The sequence below is a fragment of the Gopherus flavomarginatus genome, chromosome 2, assembly GCF_025201925.1.
Source record: "Gopherus flavomarginatus isolate rGopFla2 chromosome 2, rGopFla2.mat.asm, whole genome shotgun sequence".
Taxonomy (NCBI): Eukaryota; Metazoa; Chordata; order Testudines; family Testudinidae; genus Gopherus; species Gopherus flavomarginatus.
In genome coordinates, this window is record NC_066618.1 from 298,605,424 (window position 1) to 298,631,095 (window position 25,672).

General features: G+C 42.1%; 2 protein-coding genes across 3 annotated transcripts in view; one reads left to right on the plus strand and one right to left on the minus strand.

Moving 5' to 3' along the window:
- RHPN1 (rhophilin Rho GTPase binding protein 1) overlaps positions 1 to 25,672 on the plus strand; it is a 974,759-nt gene that overhangs the window by 803,383 nt on the left and 145,704 nt on the right. The window lies entirely within an intron of this gene.
- The window catches only part of ZC3H3 (zinc finger CCCH-type containing 3), a 374,847-nt gene that overhangs the window by 228,431 nt on the left and 120,744 nt on the right, over positions 1 to 25,672 (minus strand). For both annotated transcript variants that reach the window (XM_050940706.1, XM_050940707.1), the window contains exon 4: positions 13,010 to 13,166. In XM_050940706.1, the coding sequence (XP_050796663.1) occupies positions 13,010 to 13,166 (157 nt within the window). The remainder of the gene's footprint in view (positions 1 to 13,009; positions 13,167 to 25,672) is intronic.

Genomic DNA, 25,672 nt, shown 5'->3' on the forward strand with positions numbered 1-25,672 from the left:
TAGTTAATACTGCGAATATTATTTTCTTTGTCTCAATAACACAAGCTTTACCAAAATCCAAATATATTACTACCCACTGCTTTCCCTTCCTTTACTAGGTTTTGTAATTCTACCCAAAAGAGCAACAAAGTTTACCTGTTGTCAAGTATCAGAGGGGTAGCCGTGTTAGTCTGGATCTGTAAAAGCAGCAAAGAATCCTGTGGCACCTTATAGACTAACAGATGTTTTGGAGCATGAGCTTTCGTGGGTGAATACCCACTTCCTCAGATGCATGTAGTGGAAATTTCCAGGAGCAGGTATATATATGCTAGCAAGCAAGCTAGAGATAACGAGGTCAGTTCAATCAGGGAGGATGAGGCCCTGTTCTAGCAGTTGAGGTGTGAGTTTCTCCTCTCTTGGTTTTCACACCTCAACTGCTAGAACAGGGCCTCATCCTCCCTGATTGAACTGACCTCGTTATCTCTAGCTTGCTTGCTAGCATATATATACCTGCCTCTGGAAATTTCCACTACATGCATGTGAGGAAGTGGGTATTCACCCACGAAAGCTCATGCTCCAAAACGTCTGTTAGTCTATAAGGTGCCACAGGATTCTTTGCTGCTTTTAAAGTTTACCTGTAAAGATCCATTCTTTATAAACTAATGCTGCTTATTTGCTCCAATTCCATTCCATACAATTATGTTAGGAACATAGGATTTTCCAGTCTGGATCAAACCAATGGTGCATAGATTATTATTGTTTATGACAACAGCCAGTACCAGATGCTTCTGATGAAGGGGGTAAGAATCCCTATAATGGACTATTCCGAAATAAGCTGTTGATGGGGGAGGTTTCTTCTTAACCCCCATCACTTTAGTGGTTACTTACGCTCTGAAGCAGGAGGATGTATATTGCTCATAAACATACATTTAATATAACTGTGGATGTTCTCAAATCCATACGTTTAATCCTCTTTCAAATCCTGTAAGATCTTAAACTCAATATATTGTGTCAATGAGTTCCACAGGTTAAGTATGTATTGTGCTAAAAAGCATTACCTGTTATAGTTTTAAACATACAGCCCTTTATTTCACTGGATGTCCCAATGTTAATGCAGAGAGAAGTTAGATTTATGGGACATTCGCTGACAGGATTACTTTTCTTTTCCGTTTTCAGTCCCAAATTTGCTTTTCTTTTGCTACCTCTGCAGTTTTGCCTGAGTTATCAAAAATAATTGTCACTGTGTGGTAAATTCAGATGTTAATTCCCATAATACTCTAGAATCCTTAACAGATGCACTGATTTGTGTTTAAAATTCATATTCCTTTAGCACAGTGGTGCGTAAACTTTTCCAGTCACACCCCCGCTACCATTAACGGCACCTGTCTGCGCGCCCCCACCCTTCATTACTGCACAGCCAAGGCCTCCTCAGCAGCAGAGCTTGAGCTGAAAGTGGATCTGGGGCCGGAACCAGGGATGGGGGCAGAGAGGGAATGAGGACAAAGATGTGCTGGGGGCAAAGTGGAGCAGGAACAGAGCTGGAAGCTCCGTCCCCACCCCCTGTGAGAGCTGGCCTGGGACCCCCCGCATGCTCCCCAAAATGTTTTATAAGGTTCTCCCCACTTCCTAGCAGCCCTAATTACTTTTCTTTCTTTCTTTCTTTCTTTATTTGCAGAAGACACATTTTTAACATACATTGTCTCAGCCATTTGCATCTCAATAAATAGTTCATTATACTTCATCCCATCCACTAGTGATCTCCTAATTCACCAGTAATTCCAGGCTATTCTGGGGATCAGAGAGTAACCCAGTGCTGGCAATGCACATCAAGAAACATCTTACCTTTAATGAGAAAGAGTAAGATAGGGCCTAAAGTATGTTCAAATGCAGGAGCTGCCTGTTCTCTGAAACTGTGCGGTTACACAAAACTAACCAGCTGCAGGGTTTTATGGCAAATTAACTCAGCCAACAAGCAGTTAGAAATCTAGAATAGTCTTACGTGCTTTTCAGACTTTTACCCAAGTGACTCAGGTGCTTAAGTTCCACTGACTTCTAATGATATTTAGGCTCTTAAGTTACTTACGTGCTTTTGAAAATGTTACCTCTTGCAGCTAAATCACAGGATTGGTAGTTGGGAAAGTTGAGCTCTTCTCCTAAACTCCGTCACAGACGCACTGTATGATCTTGGGCAACTCAGTTAACCCTTCTGTGCCTCAGTTTCCTCATCAATAAAATCTGGCTAATCTTGAGCTTTTTTGCAGAAAGGTCAGAAGGACAAATTCATTAATGTTTGCTATGCAAAGCAAGATCCTCAGATAGAAGGCATTACAGAAGACACAGTGTATTACCTATCAAAGAAGACAAGTAAATGCACATACCAGGGATGTGAGGACTGAGTTTTAGGTTTTAAAATGTCCATAAATTAACATGCAACATAGGTGTGGCCTTGGTGTTCAAAGCAAGACAGCACCACCACTCACGCTCTTATCTAGCACCTTTCATCGGTAGATCTCAAAGCGCTTTAAAAGGAGGTTTGTGTCATCCCCATTCTACGGCTGAAAAAACAGAGGCAAAGAGCGGAAGTGACTTGTCCAAGGTCACCCTGCAGGTCAGTGACAGAGCCAAGAATAGAACCCTGATCTCCTGAGAGCCAGTCCAGTGTTCTACCCAGTAGGCAACACTGATTCCTAGTGGTTCTCATTCTGCAGAAGTTAGAAAGAGCGATCAGCATGGAAAGCAGGGCAGACACTCAGCAACAGAATACACAAGTCCCAGTGTCTCGAACCACAAGAATTCAACTCACCGGAGTCTCAGTTGCTTGAGGGTTGAGCTAGCAACTAATATTCCAAGAGTTAACATGCATGTCCCAGCTGACAGAGGGGGAAAAATACAACTCGCCCAACAAAACAATGACTTTGTTACCGTTTAATCTCCAGTGTCTTGTGAGTGTTCCGCTCACCACTCTCTGGAAGTATGAAATAGCCATTTACTTCCATTACAGCAAAGGATAAACTGACCTTTTAAATAGGGCGATAACAACAATTTCAAGAAGGCAAACTGCTATTTCACTCCTCTGAAGAAGCTCGTAACAGGACTGGAGAAATGTCAGCAAAAAGTAGATGAAGTGGTGAGGAAAATCTCAAAGGACAAACACCACGCTGCCAAGATCCAAAGGAGCACAGGAGTAATGCTGGAAATATGTGAGCCTTTCAGCCTGCTACCCTAGGGGCATTGCAAGAAATTAGCTGGAGTAAGATCACCACCTTTTTCTAGCAAAGCACAGCAGTGGTGTCGCTGGTGAAGCAGAATAGCCACAGAACTGCCCTGCCCCATAACCGCCAGGCGGCCTACATTAGAATTATTATTTTGTATTACTGAGGTGACCCTTCCCACCGTTCACTCCTCTTTCCCCCTGCCCCATAACTCGCTGCTCTTTCCCTCTCCCTCACTCCCTGCGTGGGTCAGGAGGGACTCACCTGCGGGGCTGGGAGCCACAGCTGTCTGATGCAGGTAGGAGGCGGCCCTGGTTGAGTAGGGGCTGCCGCAGGTGATGACTCAGCACCTCCCCACCTCCAGTAATCAGACTTTGGGTCTGTAAATCTGACCGGACACTGTCAGGTCCCCTTTTCAACCGGACTTTCCGGTTGAAAACTGGGCACTGGTCACGCTACAGACACCAGAAGATATAACATGCACCAGAAGGGGAGGACATACGTTATAAAGATGACATAGTTACTCAGTTTAAGACAGGCCAGGTGGAAACATGCATTTTTTGCAGGCAAAGCTGCACATGTGGGTCCTGAACGGAGAGAGGGAGGCAGCTGGCTGACTAGATTTCAGAAGGGCAGCCCAAGCACCCAGGCAAGGTGGAATAAAAAACGCACAGTGACACTTGAGAGACAGGATAGGGAGGATGATATCACTGGCAGATCTCAAGCTTAGAGCGCCAGCCCCCTGAGATTGCAAGGGCTATCAGAGCTAGAGAGGCAGTGCCTTATCTCTCACTAGGGCACATTACTTCGGTGGTGTGCGTCCATTGTCCCAGGCTACCATCGATTTCCGGAGCGGTGCACTCTGGGTAGCTCAGTAAAAGAATGGGACCAATAACTTCGATTTCTGTCCACACTAACCCTAAATCGATTTAGTAATATTGATTTTAGGGTTATTCCTTTCGTTTAGCTGGAGTACAGAAATCGATTTTAAGACCCCTTAAAATCGATTTTAAGTGCCTTGTAGTGTGGACGGGTATAGCGTTAAATCGATTTAACGCTGTTTAAATCGATTTAACGCTGTAGTGTGGACCTGGCCTAAGAGCACTTTACACCCATGAACCACTGTGTGGAAACAACAACTAATCAATCCTCAACACTCCGTAAGGTAGCTCAGTATCAATCATCAACCCCATTTCATAGATAGGTAAACTGAAGCACTGAGGTGAAGGCTTGTCACAGGCTAAAGGGAGTCCCTGTGAGAAGGCATGACTAGAAATCTGAAGCTCCTGTTGCCCAGAGCAGTGCTCAGTCCACTGGACCACACTGCTTTTCTTCAGAGAATGGAATTGCAGAGGGAAAAAATACACTTTAATCCTATGGTGATAAATATTCTCTCTCTCTAGCTATATTTCTTTGCATCCAGCACTGGTTCTTTAACACTGTTCTCCAGGGTGAACTTCAAAGCTTTCCGAAGTAAACTGCTTGAGTGCCCTAATAAGCGATTGAGTATATATGCAGACAAATTACACATATGTATAAAGAACAGAGTTGCAAAGCAGGTGCCCCTTCCCTTACCTGCCAAGTCCTGAGTTCTAGGCTCTGCCTGACACTTACAAGTACCACCAGCTGACAATGGCAAGGCAGGCGGCAAGCCATGACTAACACTCAGTGTGCTAAGATAAGCTTCTTTCACAGCTACCTCATTTCCCCACCTCCCTCCCCAATTCCCACTGGCTTGTTTCACCCACCTGTTGTGTTCTGTTGTAGCCTAGTCTGAAAGCTCTTTGGGACAAGGTTTATCTTTCCTTAAGTGTGTGGACAGCACATAGCAAAACAGTTACAGAATCACAGAAATGTTGGGCTGGAAGGGACCTCAAGAGGTCACCAAGTCCATCCCCCAGCACTGGGCCAGGACCATGTAAACCTAGACCATCCCAGACAGGTGTTTGTTTAACCTGATCTTAAAACCCTCCGACGACAGGAATTGTACATAGCTATATAGAACCACAATTGTATTATATAACACCACATAAATTTAAGGACGCCTAAAAAACTTTACGTGACACGATGCCTACAAAAAAATTGACAACAGTTGGGCAGCTGGTGCGCTGCGACCATCGCCTGTCAGGCTGACCAATAGCATGTGTCTGTTTTCCCGTACTCCCGTCTGTATCCACCTGTTGTCTCGCCTGATAAGTTACAATGTAAGCTCTCTGGGGCAGGAGTTGTCTTTTTGTTCGTGTCTGTACAGAGCATGGGAGCTCTGCTCCTTGACTGGCTCCGGAGCACTCCTGCAATACAAATTAACGTCAGCAGCATAACGGAGCACTCCACCTTCCATTAGTTGCTGTGCCTAGCACAAGCAGCACTACAGCCCAAGTATGCAGAAAAATGTTTTGCATGTGGGTTAAGGTTAAGATTATAGATTCACAGCTTCCAAAGCCAGGAGGGACCACTGTGATCAGCAAGTCTGACCTCGCATACAACACTGGCCTTAGAACATCTCCAAAACAATTCCTGTTTGAAATAGAGCAGATCTTTTTTTAAAAAATCCAGTCTTGACTGAAAAGCCACCAATGATGGAGAATCCAGCACAGCCCTTAGTAAATTGTTCCAGTGCTTAGTTGCCCTCACTGTTCAAAACTGACACCTCATTTCCAGGCTCAATTTGTCTAGTTTCAACTTCCAGCCATTGGAGTGTGTTAGACCTTCCTCTGCTAGACCGAAGAGCCCGTTATCAAATAGTTAGAAAGTTTTTCCTAATATCTAACCTAAATCCTTCTGGCTGCAGATTAACAGTCTTTAACATATTCAAAGACTTACCAGATCCTCCTCAGTCTTCTTTTCTCCAGACAGGCACCGAAGATTCTGATTTCAGAGAAGGAGGCGGGTAGACAAGGGAAAGAGGTCCTGTTTTTAATGACAGGCAGCATCTCTGCACTGTTATCTGTACCCACCAGCTGCAAGCAAGGTGCACTCCCACCTGACACTCCACTGGCCCCTTCTCCTGTAAGGGAATCTGTGTCCTCTCTAGTAGGTTCCACAATACTGCTGCATCCTCAAATGAGGAGAAAGGCTTCCTCCTCCTCCTCCAAACAAGTGTGGAAAAGCTGAACGGTCTCCTGTTATTCTCAGGGCATAATCAGAGACGCCCCAGGCAAGTCACCTCATATCAGTCAGGCTATGAACCAGGGTGAAAGCGAGACCTTCCTGAAAGCAACTGCAGTAGAGCAGCTGGCAAACAAATTACCCCAAAGAACTAGAGTACTTGTGGCACCTTAGAAACTGAAAAATTTATTTGAGTATAAGCTTCCGTGGGCTACAGCCCACTTCATCAGATGCATAGAATGGAACATATAGTAAGAAGATATATATACACACATACAGAGAACATGATAAAGTGGAAGTAGCCATACCAACTGTAAGAGGCTAACTAATTAAGATGAGCTACTATCAGCAGGAGAAAAAAAAATTTGTAGTGATAATCAAGATGTCCCATTTTAGACAGTTGACAAGAAGGTCTGAGGATGCTTAACAAGAGGAAATAGATTCAACATGTGTAAAAGCAGCAAAGAATCCTGTGGCACCCTATAGACTAACAGACTTTTTGGAGCATGAGCTTTCGTGGGTGAATACCCACTTCCTCAGATGCATGTCATCTGAGGCATGCATCTGAGGAAGTGGGTATTCACCCACGAAAGCTCATGCTCCAAAACGTCTGTTAGTCTATAAGGTGCCACAGGATTCTTTGCTGCTTTTACAGATCCAGACTAACACGGCTACCCCTCTGATACTCAATATGTGTAATGACCCAGCCACCCCCATTCTCTATTCAAACCCAAGTTAATGCCGGCAATGCCCCTCTGCCATGTACATTGACCAAACCAGACAGTCTCTATGCAAAAGAATAAATGGAAACAAATCTGACATCAGGAATCATAATTTTCAAAGACCAGTAGAACACTTTAAGTCTGTTACTGAGTGACCAGAGAGGTTGAAGGTGGTAATTTTGCAACAGAAAATTTTCAAAAAACAGACTCCAACGAGAAACTGCTGAGCTGGAATTAATATGCAAACTAGATATTATTAACTATATGTTCCATTCTATGCATCCGATGAAGTGGGCTGTAGCCCACGAAAGTTTATGCTCAAATAAATTTGTTAGTCTCTAAGGTGCCACAAGTACTCCTGTTCTTTTTGTGGATACAGACTGACAGGGCTGCTACTCTGAAACCCAAAGAACTAGTTACCTCAAGTATCTGTTAATAAGGGTTTATGAGTGTAGAGTGTCCCTGACATCACCACCAATTCTTCAAGCTCATCTATGGCCAGAGGAGGATCTGGACAGAGTTAAGATGCCGTTGCATGATTCACACAACCACCAAATGTGACAGGAAATATGAAATTTAAGAAAGAAACCATAGCCTTTCCAAAACTCACTCCTGCAGAGCAGGGAGAGATTAGGGGGCGGAGTGAAAGGAGAATCAATAAATCTTAATCTCATTCACAATGATCTGGAGCTCTTATTAAGTAAATTAATTTAAGTTAATTTAACTCGATCATGACTCCTGATCACAGTGATTTAGTGAGGGGGAAATTGCATTAGGAAAGGCCATGCTCACTAGATAGAAGAACGGAAGAAAATTAGATCCACTTAGCAATGTGAATTAATATGGAAATAGCAGGTGTAAATTTAACCTTATCAAGAGTGTGAAAATTATCTTCATAAATTTGTGGAAATAGCCCCCAAGTTGCTTATAAATCTATTTAAAACAAAAATATTACAAAAAGTGCAGTAAAATTAATTTAAAATACACTCCCATCTATCGCCTGCAGAAAAGTCAGCGGCAGGGCAAAGTTTAATGCAATCCAGCAATGAGGGGAGAAAGCAACCAATCACTGAGGAATTAGCACTGGGTGCCTGTGGCTGAGCAGCAGCAGCACCCCCCCCCCACCCCCAATCCTGAGAGACACATTTGTCTTCTGTCTCTGGCTAACTGCTTCAAGGGATTTGCCTGCAGTGGAGCTAATGCCAGAGACCCTACCCCATGCTGCAAACTGCCAGGTGGCATCCCCTGCAGATGCACAGCAATACTCTTTGCAGAGTCAAGCTTTACAAAGTGTTCGGTGGGTCAGATATGTGGCCCCACCAGAAGTCCATTAAAGTGCCACATAAATCAAGGGATTACGGCAGAACTGAAGGGCCAATGCCTTCCCATGCAGGCCCTGAACGATCTGAATTTTGATTGCTGGGACTTGCCCGTCCCTACGTGTTGCAAGCGCAGCAGCCACGTGCACCCAGTGCTGCATTTCGAGCTCTGCTTTACAGCACCGTGGCTCAGTGCCAAACAGACATTACAAAAATGTTTACAATTCTTGGTACCATCCAAAGGGTAAAACTAAAAGGTTAATAAATCACCGCTGCTTAGCCACTCGACAAACAAGCTGCAACTTCATCTGAAGGAGGGCAGTGCAGGCATGTGCTAAATCTAACCACCATCACCAACACAGAAAGCTGGCCATTATCCTAGCATAAGTACCCCCTGGCCCCCACTTATGCTATGCAGCAGCAGTCAGACACACCTGAGATCCCTTTGCCTCAAGCTGGGCTTATTCCCAACCCCGGTGGTGCTCGCGTTGGGCTGTATTATTTAGTATTCAACTGTTATTTAATATGCTACAGTAGCACCCCGTGGCCCAGTCAGTATCAGGGCCCCATTGACCTAGGAGCTGTACAAACACATGGTCCCTGCCCCAAAGAGCTTACAGTCCACTAACCAAGTAACACACAAAGGGGGTGGGGGGCGCCGAGAGAGTATATTCCACACAGAGAAAAACAATGTCAGGCATCATCACTAGCAAACAGGGCAGCAGCGGGGAGATTTTTCAGTGGTTCTGAACTAGATCTCCTTCAAAATGAGCCGCTTTTAAGAGTGGGGCAAGATTAAATGTGACTGAAAGGAGGTTGTTGGACCATCAAAACTAGAGATGGATGAGAGCCACTCACTTAATCCATATCTCAATCTTCCTCCAAACAGTCCAGGATGACTCCCTGCTCGGGACGTCTCCAGCGCTTCATCCAGTCCAGTTTTTAACAACCCGAATGTTGGATCTTCCCTCCTCCTTCCCCTGAGCCAGTAGCTCACAGTCTAATCGATCTTTTTTTTTTTTTGATCCATATCCAGGAGAATGTAATGAACACTGGAGTATAAGACAAATGTTAGAACTACAGAAAAAGCGTTTGCCATGTCCTGACCAGACGGTCCGTATGATGGATCGCACGCAACGACGGTAATAGCAAGACTGAATCAGAGATTTATCACTTCTTTAAAATATAATTGTTTTAATTTGCTGATGGCACTTTATTGAAATCTGTATGAAACTGCCATAAGATCTAAGCCACACAATTTAATGAAGTCCAAGATTAATAAGTAGAAGATGATTCTACAAGTGGAAGCTCTCATCCAATCAAAACAGAACGATCAGATTACCTCTCTACAAAATGTCTGCTCTCTTGAGTAAGACTGATGGCGTGACTTTGTGATCTCTGGTCTTAATCATTGTCTCTAGCCCCGCTCCCCCCCCAATTTTCAACCACAAGTCCCCTCCTCTCAGTCAGATGCTCAATCAATTAGAGGTTTAGATTGCATGGTAATGAGGAGGGTATGAGAACCTGAACAGAATCAAATTGAGGAGGGACTTGTCTCGCCATCATTATGGTTGAAGCTAGCTTCCCATTCTAAGCCTCGTTTTGCCCCATCTTAATAACATCCCTGATATTAAACTTACCCATTTCAAATTTGACAGGGCTCATCTTACCAAAGAGCAGAGGTTTTTTTTTTTTCCATGCAAAATTCGGTACAAATACAAGTAACCTTCCTCTTCCTCTTTCTTTAAGGTTGCCTTCTCCTAATCCTGAATTGGTCTCGTGAATCAGACTGGCATATCAAGCTTTGTGCAACACAACGACGCTCCATACAAACAGCGCTGGACCACCACACAACACCCCCAAGTTGCACTGACTCTGAAAGTGATTTCAGAACCCTGACTAACCAACAAGTAGCACTTACAGGATGCAAATCCCCCTCACCTCCATTGATAAAATTGGGACAATTATGGAATCTAATGGGTGCCACCCTCTTTCCAGGCCCCAGTAGAGAAACATTAAGTGCAGAGACACTGAAGCGGCAGTTTTGTCCAGACCCTACACAGAACATTTATGGTCACAAAAAAAGTAGAAACAAAAATCAATCTTTGCTCAGGCTTTCAGATAACTGGGCAGTAACAGGGAGAATGGTCATTTTAACAAGACTGGCTGTTCCACATAAAGAATGAAGCAACTGTTTCAACCAAGGTAGGTTCCCCTTAATAGATTTAAATAAAAGAGCCAGATTCGCTCAATACTGCTTGTTCAGGACGAAAAGATACACTCTCCAGATATATCTAACTCGAGAGAGGAGGGGGGCAACTTCCAGGCTGATGGGGATGTAATTGCTTTGGTTAGGGGCAAGTTTCCTGGCTTATCACCATTAACTCTAGGGCAGTGGCTCCCAAACTTTAACAACCTGTGCACCCTTTTCACTAAAATGTCAAGTCTCACCAACCCCCTCCTAACAATGAATATTTCTGGGGATTTTCTCCTTTACCTAAGTATAAATTATAAAAGCAGTGATCTTGGAAATATAAAATGTGTTTTTATGACATGCTGATTATTACACACTATTTATTATTATTTATCATTAGAGTATTTTTATTACATTATGAAAACAGCAAAACTATTTCAAGATCTCACTTTCATAGCTTGTACCACTTTGAATAAGCCTGTTATAAGACTAGACTCCTATGTTTCATCAAGGAGTATCAGATATGAAACAGCAGGAAGGTATTTAAGAAGCCAACTCAAAGAGTTCGTCTTACACAAGCATTCAGGTCTTGAGCAGTCCAGGCAAACAACGCACGTTACAACAAAGCTTAAACTTGTTCATCATAATTTTAAAACAATACTAGCTTCCTATTTAATTTTAAAAAACAGCAAAAAATATCCACCTCCCTTTCCATTTCTTATAAGGAGTTTTGAAGTTTAAAATCTCCTCAGCGTGATAGATATGCTTGCTTTGATCTGTTTAGCTCTTGGAAGTCCAGGGGCTCCAGGCTGCTGGCCCTGCGGCTGCCCAGAGTCCCTAGGGACAGCTCTGATCACCATTAGGGAATTTTTTCTGAGAACCCCCTGTAACATTTTGCGAACCCCACTTTGGGAACCACTGCTCTAAGGTCACGTAGTCATTGCAAACAAAACCCCTTCAGATGCACAAAATGATCTGACAAACTGCAGTGTGAACAACAGAGTTATAGTGGACAACTCAGTAAAGAACCCCTTGCTAGTGGCGACAGCTCCAAACAGAAGCGATCAGTTTAATCCCAATACAATGAAGAATCTGGACTTAATTTAGTAAGCAATTTACATTTAATACTGGAACAAACCTGAAAAGAATTTATCCTGAACAGTTTGCTTGGCCACTATTTGTCCTGTCTTCTCTGCTATGATTAAATGGTATTTTAAATACTCTGCTCCTCCCTCTCTGTGAAGCGACTGCCAGTACCACTGTCTACAACCATGGACACTGATCAGAACTTGACAGATTCGATATTATAATTTCATGGCAGAATCAAACAGAAGATGAGCTATCAAAACTAAACCTTCACTTACACGCAAATATCTATCATTGTAACTGCTAACAAAAAAATATACGAACCTGTGAAATTCAAAGACATTTAAGGTCTGGTTTATACTACAGAGTTGGGTCAGCTCACCTACATCGTTCAGGGCTGTGAAAAGTCTCATGCCCTTTGCGATGTAGCTAAGCCTACCTAAGCCCTGGTGTAGACACTGCTAGTTAGTGTAACAATTCTTCCATTGAACTAGCTATCACCTCTCAGAAAGATGGATTTCGTACAGTAAAGGAAAAATCCTTTCCATCACTGCAGTAAGTGTCTACACGACAGCAGTCCAGTTGTGCACTGCAGAGTTTCTAGTACAGACATGCATTAGGCTAAAATCTCACGGTATCTGCAAGTTCACAGTATACAAGCCCCTCTCCAAAACATCAATAAGAGATGTTCTAATTGGGCCAGCTTAGAAGTAGCACAAGGATTGATTTGACTGCATGATTTACTATAGCAGAATGACAGTCATGGGTATTTGTGAATTCTATACAGAAGATAAAATATGATAGTATCTTGATGGAAAAGCAATGGGGGGGGAGGGCATGAGGGGAAAGAGCACGAAGAACCAGTATTTGGTCTGTTTGTGAACAAAAAGAGTTGGTACAACCGATTCATAAAAGGAAGGTGAATTGGAGGAGGGTCCATGGCTCAGTAGATACCTTCCATGAAGTGCAAGAGTAATTTGTAGATTAGTATGCAGAACAGGGCATGTTCCTTGGGGGAGAGTGTAACCTCAGGACCTCTTGATGCCAACTGACAGAGGACATCAAGGTGCATGATGTACAGAGATCCCATGGATTGACCAAAGGGGGTCATTGTAAGGGTCTCTACTGAAAGCCTGTGTCACACTGGTTATTTAATCACTGAGAGACGTATGTATAGAAAATGTGTGAGGAGTTGTATATGTACGCTGAAAATTATGTTTTCTAGGCCTTGTAGTTAAAGGCAGGTCACTCCGAGGTAGCGTGTCATGAGACAAACTTCTCCAGACAGGAGATGGGAGAAGTATCTCCCTGGTGAACCACTATATATTGTGCATCTCACAACAGAAGTCTATTAGCATCCTAATAGATTAGCATAGGCAGAAACGTTACCTAGATGTCACAAGTCGCCTTGTCTTCCAGCTGGGAACAGGAATGCTGAAGAATGACGACGAACTTGAAGGTGAAGCCACAGTCTTCTTCACTATCCTATAGCGAGTCTGTACTACTTTATTAGCCACAGGGCTCCTTACAAGGTGCAAGCTGGACCCTGGAAGAAAGTAAGCAAAAGAACAACCTGAAAATTTCTCATCCACACTATTGACTGAAGCAGGCATTTCCCCACTGCATCTTAAGGAGTACAAATATTCCAGCCTTCCTACTGCACAATGGTCTTTTGAGACATTTCAAACACATTTAGAAAACACACCTTATCCCTGACATCTACATTCTGAATAGATTTATGTATTTAATCATTTCCATTTTCATAATATTTTGCAAGATGATCTACAAGCCAGTTTTTAATGCAGAATGCTTCATGCAATTAACAGTTACATGTTTGACTCTGTTTTTCCTCTCCTTGATAGTTAGCAATTTTTTTTCACAGCTTTAAGGAATGCGTCTAATTGCCTCACTTCTATAACATACAGCTATAACTGCCCAGATAATTAAAGTTGACACTACATGCTGAGACTAAATCCTCTGGTTTTATAACTGATTTAAAAGGCTGGCTGGTTTTGGGTTTTTTTTTTTTTTTTTTTTTTTTTTTGGAGATCTTCTAATTAAAATTATTGCAAGATGGAGAGGGGAAAAACAGACCCCACTTTTGTGTTTGCCCAATGTGTCCCTTGTTGGGAGAGGTGGGACTAGTGCTGCCCACAAGCTAAATTTAGCATGTGGTAATAACAAGGGTGCTAGAGGCACAGAGCTACCATTGCCAGCGTACAACCACATTCCAGTAGTTGCATCAGTGCTAAGCACTACCACAGGCAGAGCAGGTTCTGAGAATGTGATGGCAATAACTCCTGGGCCCCCTTGCACCAGAGCTAAAATACAGGTACTCATTTTTCTAGTTCATTCAGAAGCTGGGTTCTAGAGCTAATTCAAATTCAGCAACTCAGCACCTCTGTTAGGATCTGGAGAGTAGAATAGCAGCATGAATCTCCCATCCCAAATTCAGATAGCGGTAAAAAATCTTTAACACATGGGATACACAAGAGAAGGCTCAATAGTGCAAAATGTCACTGGAGCGCTTAATAATAAAAATGAAGATAGCAACTTTCCCCATGAATTATAATGGAAAAAAGATGATCACTGACCGAAGAGAGCAAGATTTAGGAATATTGAGATCTTCAACTCTGCCTGTTAAGCGTTGTGCATACTCATGGCAGTGTTCTTTTTGCAGATACAGACTAACACGGCTGCCACACTAAACCTATACAAATACTGACGGCATTCTATACAGTTGTGACAATCTGAAAAGGGCTCGGTGTAAATAAATCAAGGCAAATCTGGCAGCACACTTCACATACTGAAGCACATACAATTAGGACAATAATTTTAATCTACCATTTCCTCTTCAACTACCTGCACTTTTTACCGTTATATTGTAGGTTTTACATTAAAAAAACATTCAAATTAGGGCTGTCAATTAATCACAGTAAACTTATGCGATTAACTCAAAAAAAGTAATTGCGATTAATCGCAGTTTTATTCGCACTGTTAAATAATAGAATACCAATTGACATTTATTAAATATTTTGGATGTTTTTTCTACATTTTCAGATATATTGTATTCTGTATTATAATTGAAATCAAAGGTATATTATTTTTTATTACAGATATTTGGCACCTTAAAAAATGATAACAAATACATCTCTACCCAGATATAATGCCACCCAATATAACACGAATTTGGATATAACGCAGTAAAGCAGCGCTCCAGGGGTGCGGGGGGAAGGGGGCGGCGCGCTTCGGCAGATCAAATCACATTTGATATAACACGGTTTCACCTATAACGTGGTAAGGTTTTTTGGCTCCCGAGGACAGTGTTATATTGAGGTAGAGGTGTAGTATTTTTCAATTCACCTCATACAAGTACTGTAGTGCAATCTCTTTGTTGTGACAGTGCAACTTATAAATGCAGATTTTTTTTTTTTGTTACATGACTGCACTCAAAAACAAAATGTAAAACTTCAGAGCCTACAAGTCCACTCAGTCCTGCTTCTTGTTCAACCAACTGTGAAAAACAAACAAGTTAGTTTACAATTACAGGAGACAATGCTGCCCTCTTCTTATTTACAATATCACTAGAAAGTGAGAAAAGATATTTGCATGGCACTTTTGTAGCCATCATTGCAAGGTATTTACATGCCAGATATGCTAAACGTTTGTATGCCCCTTCATGCTTCGGCCACCATTCCAGAGGATATGCTTCCATGCTGATGACGCTCGTTAAAAAAATAAATGCTTAAATTAAATTTGTGACTGAACTCCTTGGGGGAGAATTGTATGTCTCCTGTTCTGTTTCACCCACTTTCTGCCATGTATTTCACATTACAACAGTCTCGGATGACGATCCAGAACATGTTTGTTTTAAGAATACTTTCACAGCAGGTTTGGTAAAATGCAAAGAAGGTACCAATGTGAGATTTCTAAGGACAGATATAGCATTCAACCCAAGGTTTAAGAATCTGAAGTGCCTTCCAAAATCTGAGAGGGACGAGGTGTGGAGCATGCTTTCAGATGTGTTAAGACAGCAACACTCCAATGCAGAAATTACAGAACTCGAACCACTAAAAAAGAAAATCAACCTTCTGCTGGTGGCATCTGACTGAGATGATGAAAATGAACATGCATCTGTCCACACTGCTTTGGATCATTATCAAGCAGAACCCATCATCAGCATGGACACGTCTTCTGGAATGGTGGTTGAAGCATGAAGGGACATACGAATCTTTAGCATGTCCGGCACATAAATATCTTGCAATGCCGGCTACAACAGTGCCATGAGAACACCTGTTCTCACTTTCAGGTGACATTGTAAACACAACGTGGGCAGTATTATCTACTGCAAATTGTAACCACACTTGTTTGTCTGAGCGATTGGCTGAAGTAGGACTGAATGGACTTGTATGTTCTAAAGTTTTACATCGTTTTTATTTTTGAGTGCAGTCATTTTCTGTATATAATTCTACATTTGTAGGTTCAACTTTCATGATAAAGAGATTGCACTACAGTACTTGTATGAGGTGAACTGAAAATAACTATTTCTTTTGTTTTTTTACAGTGCAAATACTTGTAATCAAAATAAATATAAAGTGAGCACTGTACACTTTGTATTCTGTGTTGTAATTGAAGTCAATATATTTGAAAATGTAGAAAACGTCCAAAACTATGTAAATAAGTGGTATTCTATTATTGATTAATCGCGTGATTAATTCTTTTAATCGTTTGACAGCCCAAATTCAAATGGTTAAAAGCAAACCAAACAATACTTTTTAAATACAGCAAATGCAGTGCTTCAAGCACGCAAGTAGGAAGTCCTCTGAGAAGACTGCATGACTGAGCTTCCGATGCAAACCAGCTTGTTTTGGCAAGGACATGGATATTGGGTCCAAAGACTGTACATTTTTTGGTATATGTTTGTACAGTGCTGAGCACAAAGGGGCCTTGATTCCTTATTGGGGCCCTTACTTCCTACCACAATGTAAATAATTAATAATAAATGCACTGAAATAATCTTATGTACTGTTATGTTAATAAATAGCCTCAGCACAAAACACATTATAATGCTTTTTAGGATGGCAAGATTCTGCTGTAGGGAGACTAGAGATATAATGCAGTCTGCAATTATCAGTAAGCATTAATAAAAGTAGCAGTGCTATACAGTATATTAAATACCAAAAAGGGTACATTAAGTTAATGTTAAGTATTAAATACTCACAAAAGTCAGGAAGTTAAAGCCAGCAGCTTAAAGAGTTGCTGGTGCCTTTTAGTAAAAAAATTCTGCTTAAACAAACACACACACCCCCTCCACAGATCTATAAATCAAATCAAATATTCTCAATACTTCTTTTCCTTCTCTCTTAATTAACTATTATTTACATTAAAAAATGTTCTTTGTTTCCAAGATATTCCAGCCCCTTGTTCCCTACACAGAAGTCTATGGTTTTGACAAGCATTTCCAAATCAACCAGTTCTAAAAGATACCCAGTATGGATTAGGAAGTAACAGGCTGCAGGCAGTGGGGAAATCTAAAGCCCTGTCTACACTTGGGACATTTGTAAAAATTTCCCATTGTTCAGATACCAGTTCAGTAGATAAATTAGTGTTAGCAAAGTCCTGCAGTTACAAAATTTCCCTAATGTAGACAAGACCTATGAAAGAAAGATCCTGTTGTGTTGCAAATCTCCCTAGCGCTAAAGACTGAGAAAGGGGATAGACTGAAAATGTAGAACAGAAATGGCACAGTTTCTCATCTAAACAGAATGTTTATCAAAGTTTCTGCACACTGGACTTATTAAAAACTATTGTAAGCTACCCAGAGTAGTGACTGCGTCATCCTGTGTGTATGTAAAGCCATAGCACAGTTTGAGACCTACTGTAATATAATTTATAATATTATTGAGCCATGGCCAGGTTAGATTGTTCTGTTCATGGAACGTCTATTTAATTTAGTTATTTTGATTTAAATAATAACTAAAAAACACCTATCCAAGACTTTGGATGCGCTAACGCACCATTAACAATAACTCAGCAACATTAACATGATAAATTCAACAGGCGCTCAGCCAGCCACCTACAAAAACTCTTTTCCGCTCCTTCATTATCTAAGAAGCATACCCTCAATCTTCTCCAACGTACTATCTAACAGATCTAAACTGTCCTCTGATCTGGCCTATTTCAGACCAACTGGGAGGGAGCAAACTCCAGATTCCTCACAGAGAGCTCTAGTGATACCAGGCCTTCATATGTTTTGCTATCCTCTAGCAGAAAGTCCAGAGTCGGAACAAAAAAATAAATGACTCCACTTCTCTGAATGGCCTCAGACAAAGCCATTCACAACCCACATGAGGACATATTTCTGCCAAAGCATCTATAATATCACAGAGGTCCACACTGGAAAGCAATTCTGCCTCTCTCCCTTTAGAAGGGGAATATAATGGTTGGGCTGACCCACTCTACACATTTCATATCCATAGATTTAATAGGACTACACTTAAAAGATTTTTATGGATCTTAAAAGTCACCAAGTTATTTTACACAGAAGTCATGCAGAAAAGAAGTGGCAAAAGTGTGAAGAGAGCCCAGGAGTCCTGGCTCCCTGTTTCTCCTTGCCAAACATTAGACTACATCCTATTTCTGAACTTTCATACGTGTGTTTCCTTGCATGTAGTATCACAGAATCATAGAAGATCAGGGTTGGAAGAGAGTTCAGGAGGTCATCTAGTCCAACCCCCTGCTCAAAGCAGGACCAACACCAACTAAATCATCCCAGCCAGGGCTTTGTCAAGCCTGACCTTAACAACCTCTAAGGAAGGAGATTCCACCACCTCCCTAGGTAACCCATTCCAGTGCTTCACCACGCTCCTAGTGAAAAAGTGTTTCCTAATATCCAACCTAGACCTCCCCCACTGCAACTTGACACCATTACTCCTTGTTCTGTCATCTGGTACCATGGAGAACAGTCTAGATCCATCCTCTTTGGAACCCCCTTTCAGGTAGTTGAAGGCTGCTATCAAATCATCTCCTCACTCTTCTCTTCTGTAGACTAAACAAGCCCAGTTCCCTCAGCCTCTCCTCGTAAGTCATGTGCCCCAGCTCCCTAATCATTTTCGTTGCCCTCTGCTGGACTCTCTCCAATTTGTCCACATCCTTTCCATAGTGAGGGGCCCAAAACTGCACACAATACTCCAGATGTGGCCACACCAGTGCCGAATAGAGGGGAATAATCACTTCCCTCCATCTGCTGGCAATGCTCCTACTAATGCAGCCCAATATGCCGTTGGCCTTCTTGGCAATGAGGGCACCCAGCTGACTCATATCCAGCTTCTCGTCCACTGTAATCCCCAGGTCCTTCTCTGCAGAACTGTTGCTCAGCCAGTCGGTACCGAGCTTGTAGCAGTGCACAGGATTCTTTAGTCTTAAGTGCAGAACTCTGCACTTGTTCTTGTTGAACTTCATCAGATTTATTTTGACTCAATCCTCCAATTTGTCCAGGTCACTTTGGACCCTATCCCTACCCTCCAGAGTATCTACCTCCCCCAGCTTAGTGTCCTCTGTGAACTTGCTGAGGGTGCAATCCATCCCACTGTTCAGATCATTAATAAAGATGTTGAACAAAATCGGCCCCAGGTCTGACCCCTGGGGCACTCTGCTTGACACCAGCTGCCAACTAGACATCGAGCTGTTGATCACTATCCATTCAGCCCGATGATCTAGCCAGCTTTCTATCCACCTTATAGCCCATTCATCCAGCCCAGACTTTTTTAACTTGCCTGCGAGAACACTGTGTATTACTGTCTAATATGTACAGATCCCTGTAGAAATTTGCCTAAACGTGCTACTTTCATATTTGAAATATTAGCTGACTCTTTACCTATGTTTTAACCTTATACAATTAAGTTGGGAATTTCTCAAATACATTTATTTATTTATTTATTTGGCACCTTTACAAGCTCCAGTGGCTGCTAATCAATCAAACATCCAATCAAACTCCTGCCTGATATCCCTCACTGCCTTGCACTTACAAGTGATGTAAGAAATGGAGGTCCCAAATTGTTGTGGCTTTCAGTTCCCCCTCCCCACCATTCCCAAAACACAGACAGACCGCCGCCTGGTAAACTCTATTCCACAGCGGTAATTGGATGTTGCATTCATACAGTAGCTGCTCTTCTGATACTGCCTGTGCGCGAGGCTCCGGGATTAACGATGTTCTGAAAGAGACTCTCCGAAGCAGCTCACTTTTCTATTATTACTTGCTAGCTGAGGGGTTTTGTGTAGATAATCATGTTATTTAGATAGGATGTTGGTTTAATTCCCTTCATTACAGGCTCCCAGGGTTGTAATTTTTTTTCGCCGCATGATGTATTCCCTGTGGCACATTTCACTCAAATCAAACACTTTACGCTTTTATTACAAACAATACCCCAGCGTCTCCCGTTATCAGCCCAGCACACACATGCACGCTCCTTGCAGAGATCCAGAGGTCAGTTCTAATGACTAATCGATCTCATTAGCTTTCCTAATTAAAAACTTTACTACCGCAATGGAAGACAAACTACAAAAAAACTGCTTGCATCATATTTGAATGGGATATGAGCACCATTTATCAGCCAGGGCTCATAGCTCACGCACACCAGAGTGCTCCGTGCATTGCTGAGATGGTGGTTTTACTCTGAGACATGCCTCCCCCGTGAACAATTCACACCAACCACACCCAAGGAGAAGAGGAAAGGAGGAAGGAAAAAATCTGGTGTGGAAACTTAGACACCTTATGGCTGACCTTCACAATGGAACCTTATTGCCATAAAAGTCTTAAAGCAATACTTATGTATGCATCCTTCCCAAGGTTCCTTATGAGCTGATGGAGTCAAAGAACCAAAGTGTGCCACTCTTTCAACTCAGCCTTTTAGGAAGATGTTTGAATGCTGTAACATCAAGGTGGCAAAGGCTCTTTGGTTAAGCTTCACAATAATATACTTTGCACTTACACAGTGTGTCTGTGGATTCACTGAGACACACAACATTCATGACAGCTAGGGAAGCATGATCCCCATTTTACAGATAGAAAATCAAGGCGGGGAGGCAGCATGAGAATAAACATCCTTTCCTAGCATCACATAGGGCATCTGTGGTAGAGCCAGGAACAGAACTCAAACTTCTAGTTCTTTGCCTTAACAATGGGATCATTCTCAAGGCTAGCGTTCATCCATCTTCCATCGTCTTCAGACATCAGTGATTTTCATTTGTTTTCATTTTTCCTCCTCCAAAATTAATGAATAGCTAAAATAAATGTTCAAAGTGAGGGGAGAGGCTAACTTTTTTATACAAAGCGACAAGATATTATTGTTTCCCTAAAACCAGAATTTCTTAGAATGGATTTCTATGTCTACGCATTCACATGTACACGGGTTCATCTTGAGATCTTACATCCCCTCCAAATCGGGTGAACATGGAAAAAGACTACCTCCTCCTTATTTACATAGCACCCTTTATCTCAAAGGCTCCAACCACTTACATTTTACTTCTCCACAGCTCCCATAGAAATCAGAAGCAGAAAAGACATTAGTCAGTCTAGTCTGTCTCCCAGCCAAAGCAGGATTCTCCTCTACATTTTTCAGCAATTTCTCCAACATGATTTTCAATTAACCAAAAAAATGAGGCTTCCATCTCTTCCTTGGGGAGAATGCGCCATAGTCTGCTGGATTTCACTGTTGGGCTGAGGAGCCAGAAAAACTTCCTAAATTCTCTGCTGCATAATTTCTTATGCCTACAATCACACAGGAGCTGTACTGACAGAAAGATCGCACGTTTGACCAGATGATGATAACTCACCAGCCTTTGCTGTTTATTTCTGCAGATCTTGGTTCAGTTTACTATGTTACTTCTCTAGAGATAGAATACACTGGTCTACAATTTTTGAGAAGTCGTCTGTTTCAGAGATAAAATGTGATATTTATTATGTATTTTGATGTGCTGAATTCAAATAAGACAATTAAAACAACTGATTGGCTACTGTTTCTAAGATATTTAAGTTTTTACATTTTATGTCTATGTATATTGTGTAGATAGTAGAGTTTTAATCATAAATTGTAAACCTAGGTCTTTTCATGTGTTTATGGTTGCTTTACATGATAATATTTCACCTGTCCTGTTTATGTAACACTTTAAAAATCAGCAAAAGGGTTATAGAAATAAAAATTATGAAACAAAAGGCAAAAAACTATTATGTACATAGTTTAGTCCTACTCAGTGTCTACTCGGTGCTTCTTGGCTTGTCTCTTGTATTCATTAAATGGAGCATCTCTTGTCACTGTCCAACAATAGTCTGCAAGCATTGACGGGCTCCATTTGCCCTGATAGCCTGCCAGGAGATTCCACTGCTGTAGTCTGGAGCCCAACAGCTCTGCCTTACTCTTGGGTAGTTCCAAATCCCTGACAAGGTTCATTCAGTTCACCTTGTGTTATGAGGTGTGGTTCAGAGGAGGAGGATAGGAGAAAATGTGGATTCTGTGACATTGATGGTTCAGGACCAGAAGTTTCATCCTCTTCCTCGTCTGACTCAAGTGAGAATGATTCTGGTGCATCAGGGAACCAGCAGTCCTCCTCCGTGGGGTACTGGGCATATAGCTGATGGAATGTTTGGATAATGCACAGTCCACTTTTTCTTCTTTGACACACCTTTCCCAACTGGAGGCACCATGCAGAAGTAACAATTGCTGGTATGATCTCTTGGCTCTCTCCAAATCATTGGCACTGCAAAAGGCATAGATTTCCTTTTCCTGTTCAACCACTGGCCAAGATTTGTTGCACAAGTGTTGCAGCATATGTGTGGGGCCCACCTCTTGTCCTGATCTCCAATTTTGCAGCCAAAATAAAGGCAATAGGCTTTCTTAACCATATTGGTTATACTGCGCTTTTGTGATGCAAAAGTCACTTCACCACAAACATAGCAGAAGTTATCTGCACTGTTCACACAAGTACAAGGCATCTCTGCTCACTTTCGCTGAACAGAAATGTGTCTCTTTGCAAAATCAAACACTGACAAATAAGAGAGCACGACACTGTATGATTTCTAGAGCTGATATAGGGCAATTTGTTCAGCAGGGTGATGTAAGCTTCGTTATGATTGCATCATCCATGACTTCTAGGAATAACATGATGCAATTCATATCATGTATGACTCAATACCAGCTTCAGATTGCATCATTCATTGTTTTGCCTAAAAAGCAAGTACTGTCCAAACCCAGTCATAGATTTATTCATAGATCCAGTCAAAGATGTATTTTAGTCATTTCTGGTTTAAACTGAGATCCCTTCCCTTTATAACTCACTTATCCTCCACCATTCCCAAGTCAAGGGTCGTATATACTGACCCAATAGCATATGTTGAAAACTAGAGCCAATCAACAATTTTAAGCATCATTTTCGTTCTCAGTGACCCAGAATTAGTAAAGTTGGACTACATTTATTTCAGAAGCATTTTGGCTGTAGAGAAGTGATATCATTAGCATAAGCCCAGAGTACCAATAATCAAGCATGGTAAGTAGAGAAAGACAGTAAACTAGCAGCCATTGTTGGGATAGATTAGCTAATCATCTAAACTGGTAGGGTAAATCCTATGTTCCTAGAAGTAAGAGGAATAAAGTACCCTAATGATCAAGGTACAGTGCAAGGATAAAGTCTGGGAGCTGGGATTCCAAGAGACAACAGATTTCAATTCCTTTCTAAAGGAAAAATGCAAGGACCAAGAAGAGGGCCAGTCGGGCTCTGTAAGATGGTCCAACATCTGAAGGACATGAGGATCCACACTGGAAACAGAGAGGGACTGTGGACCCATTGTGGGGGTCACAAGGAGCCATTACAACTTGCAGGGGGAGAGCCACAGGAGCTGCCATCAAGACAGTAAGGAAGGGTAGACACCAAACTGACCCCCGAAGTCAGTGGAAAATGGGCAACAGCAGAAGTTAAGTGTTTATTTTCCATCACTTGGAACTCAGTCCAGGGTAGGGGAGCCCTTGAGGGCAATGAACGCCAGGGTTAGAAAATGAACGGCAAAGGTGGCACGGCTACAGCCGTTCAGGGCTTTAGGGAAATCGCTGGAGAGAAGGATGAGTTAGCATTAGCCTAACAGGCTTCTACAAATCTATCAGGGAAGACAAGCTAGTGAAAAAGCAGGAGACAGATGAAAACAACAATAATTCTAGTGTGGCTGAGCCACAGAGCCGCCTGTTTCAAAGGCAGCCTGTTAACAAGAAAGCTAAAGGGGGGCAAGTATAATATACCTTAGATAGTATCAGAGGGGTAGTCGTGTTAGTCTGGATCTGTAAAAGCAGCAAAGAATCCTGTGGCACCTTATAGACTAACAGACTTTTTGGAGTATGAGCTTTCGTGGGTGAATATCCACTTCGTCAGATGCATGTAGTGGAAATTTCCAGGGGCAGGTATATATATGCAGGCAAGCTAGACATAACGAGGTTAGTTCAATCAGGGAGGATGAGGCCCTGTTCTAGCAGTAGAGGTGTGAAAACCAAGGGAGGAGAAACTGGTTTTGTAGTTGGCAAGCCATTCACAGTCTCTGTTTAATCCTGAGCTGATGGTGTCCAATTTGCAGATGAACTGAAGCTCAGCAGTTTCTCTTTGAAGTCTGGTCCTGAAGTTTTTTTGCTGCAGGATGGCCACCTTAAGGTCTGCTACAGTGTAGCCAGGGAGGTTGAAGTGTTCCCCTACAGGTTTTTGTATATTGCCATTCCTAATATCTGATTTGTGTCCATTTATCCTTTTCCATAGAGACTGTCCAGTTTGGCCGATGTACATATGTCATAAACAGATAGCTAAGGGTTAATGTCTCTTTCACCTGAAGCACCTGACCAGAGGACCAATCAGGAAACCGGATTTTTTCAACTTTGGGTGGAGGGAATTGAGTGTCTAAGGTCTTTGTTTTCTGGCTGCCTGCTTTCTCTGAGCTTTGGAGAAGTAGTTCTACTTTCTAGTCTTCTGTTTCTAAGTGTAAGGACAAAGAGATCAGATAGTAAGTTCTATGGTTTCTTTTCTTTGGTATTTGCATGAATATAAGTGCTGGAGTGCTTTGATTTGTATTCTTTTTGAATAAGGCTGTTTATTCAATATTCTTTTAAGCAATTGACCCTGTGTTGTATCATCTAATACAGAGAGAACATTTGTACTTATTTTTCTTTCTTTTTATATAAAGCTTTCTTTTAAGACCTGTTGGAGTTTTTCTTTACTTCAGGGAAATTGAGTCTGTACTCACCAGGGAATTGGTGGGAGGAAGAAATCAAGGGGAGATTTGTGTGTTGGATCGCTAGCCTGATTTTGCATTCCCTCTGGGGGAATAGGAAAGTACTTTTTGTTTCCAGGATTGGGAACAGAGAGGGGGAGTCTCTCTGTGTAGTTTCACAGAGCTTGTGTCTGTGTATCTCTCCAGGAGCATCTGGAGGGGGGAAGGGAAAAAGGATTATTTCCCTTTGTTGTGAGACTCAAGGGATTTGGGTCTTGGGGTCCCCAGGGAAGGTTTTTCAGAGGGACCAGAGTGCCCCAAAACACTCTAATTTTTTGGGTGGTGGCAGCAGGTACCAGGTCCAAGCTGGTAACTAAGCTTGGAGGTTTTCATGCTAACCCCCATATTTTGGACGCTAAGGTCCAAATCTGGGACTAAGGTTATTACAACATAGCAGAGGGGCATTGCTGGCATATGATGGCGTGCACGTCCACCAATGTAATATACGCCATCATATGCCAGCAATGGACACAAATCAGATATTAGGAATGGCAATATACATCTGATTTGTGTCCACTGCTGGCATATGATGGCGTATATTATATTGGTGGACATGCACGCCATCATATGCCAGCAATGCCCCTCTGCTATGTACATCGGTCAAACTGGACAGTCTCTACGGAAAAGGATAAATGGACACAAATCAGATATTAGGAATGGCAATATACAAAAACCTGTAGGAGAACACTTCAACCTCCCTGGCTACACTATAGCAGACCTTAAGGTGGCCATCCTGCAGCAAAAAAACTTCAGGT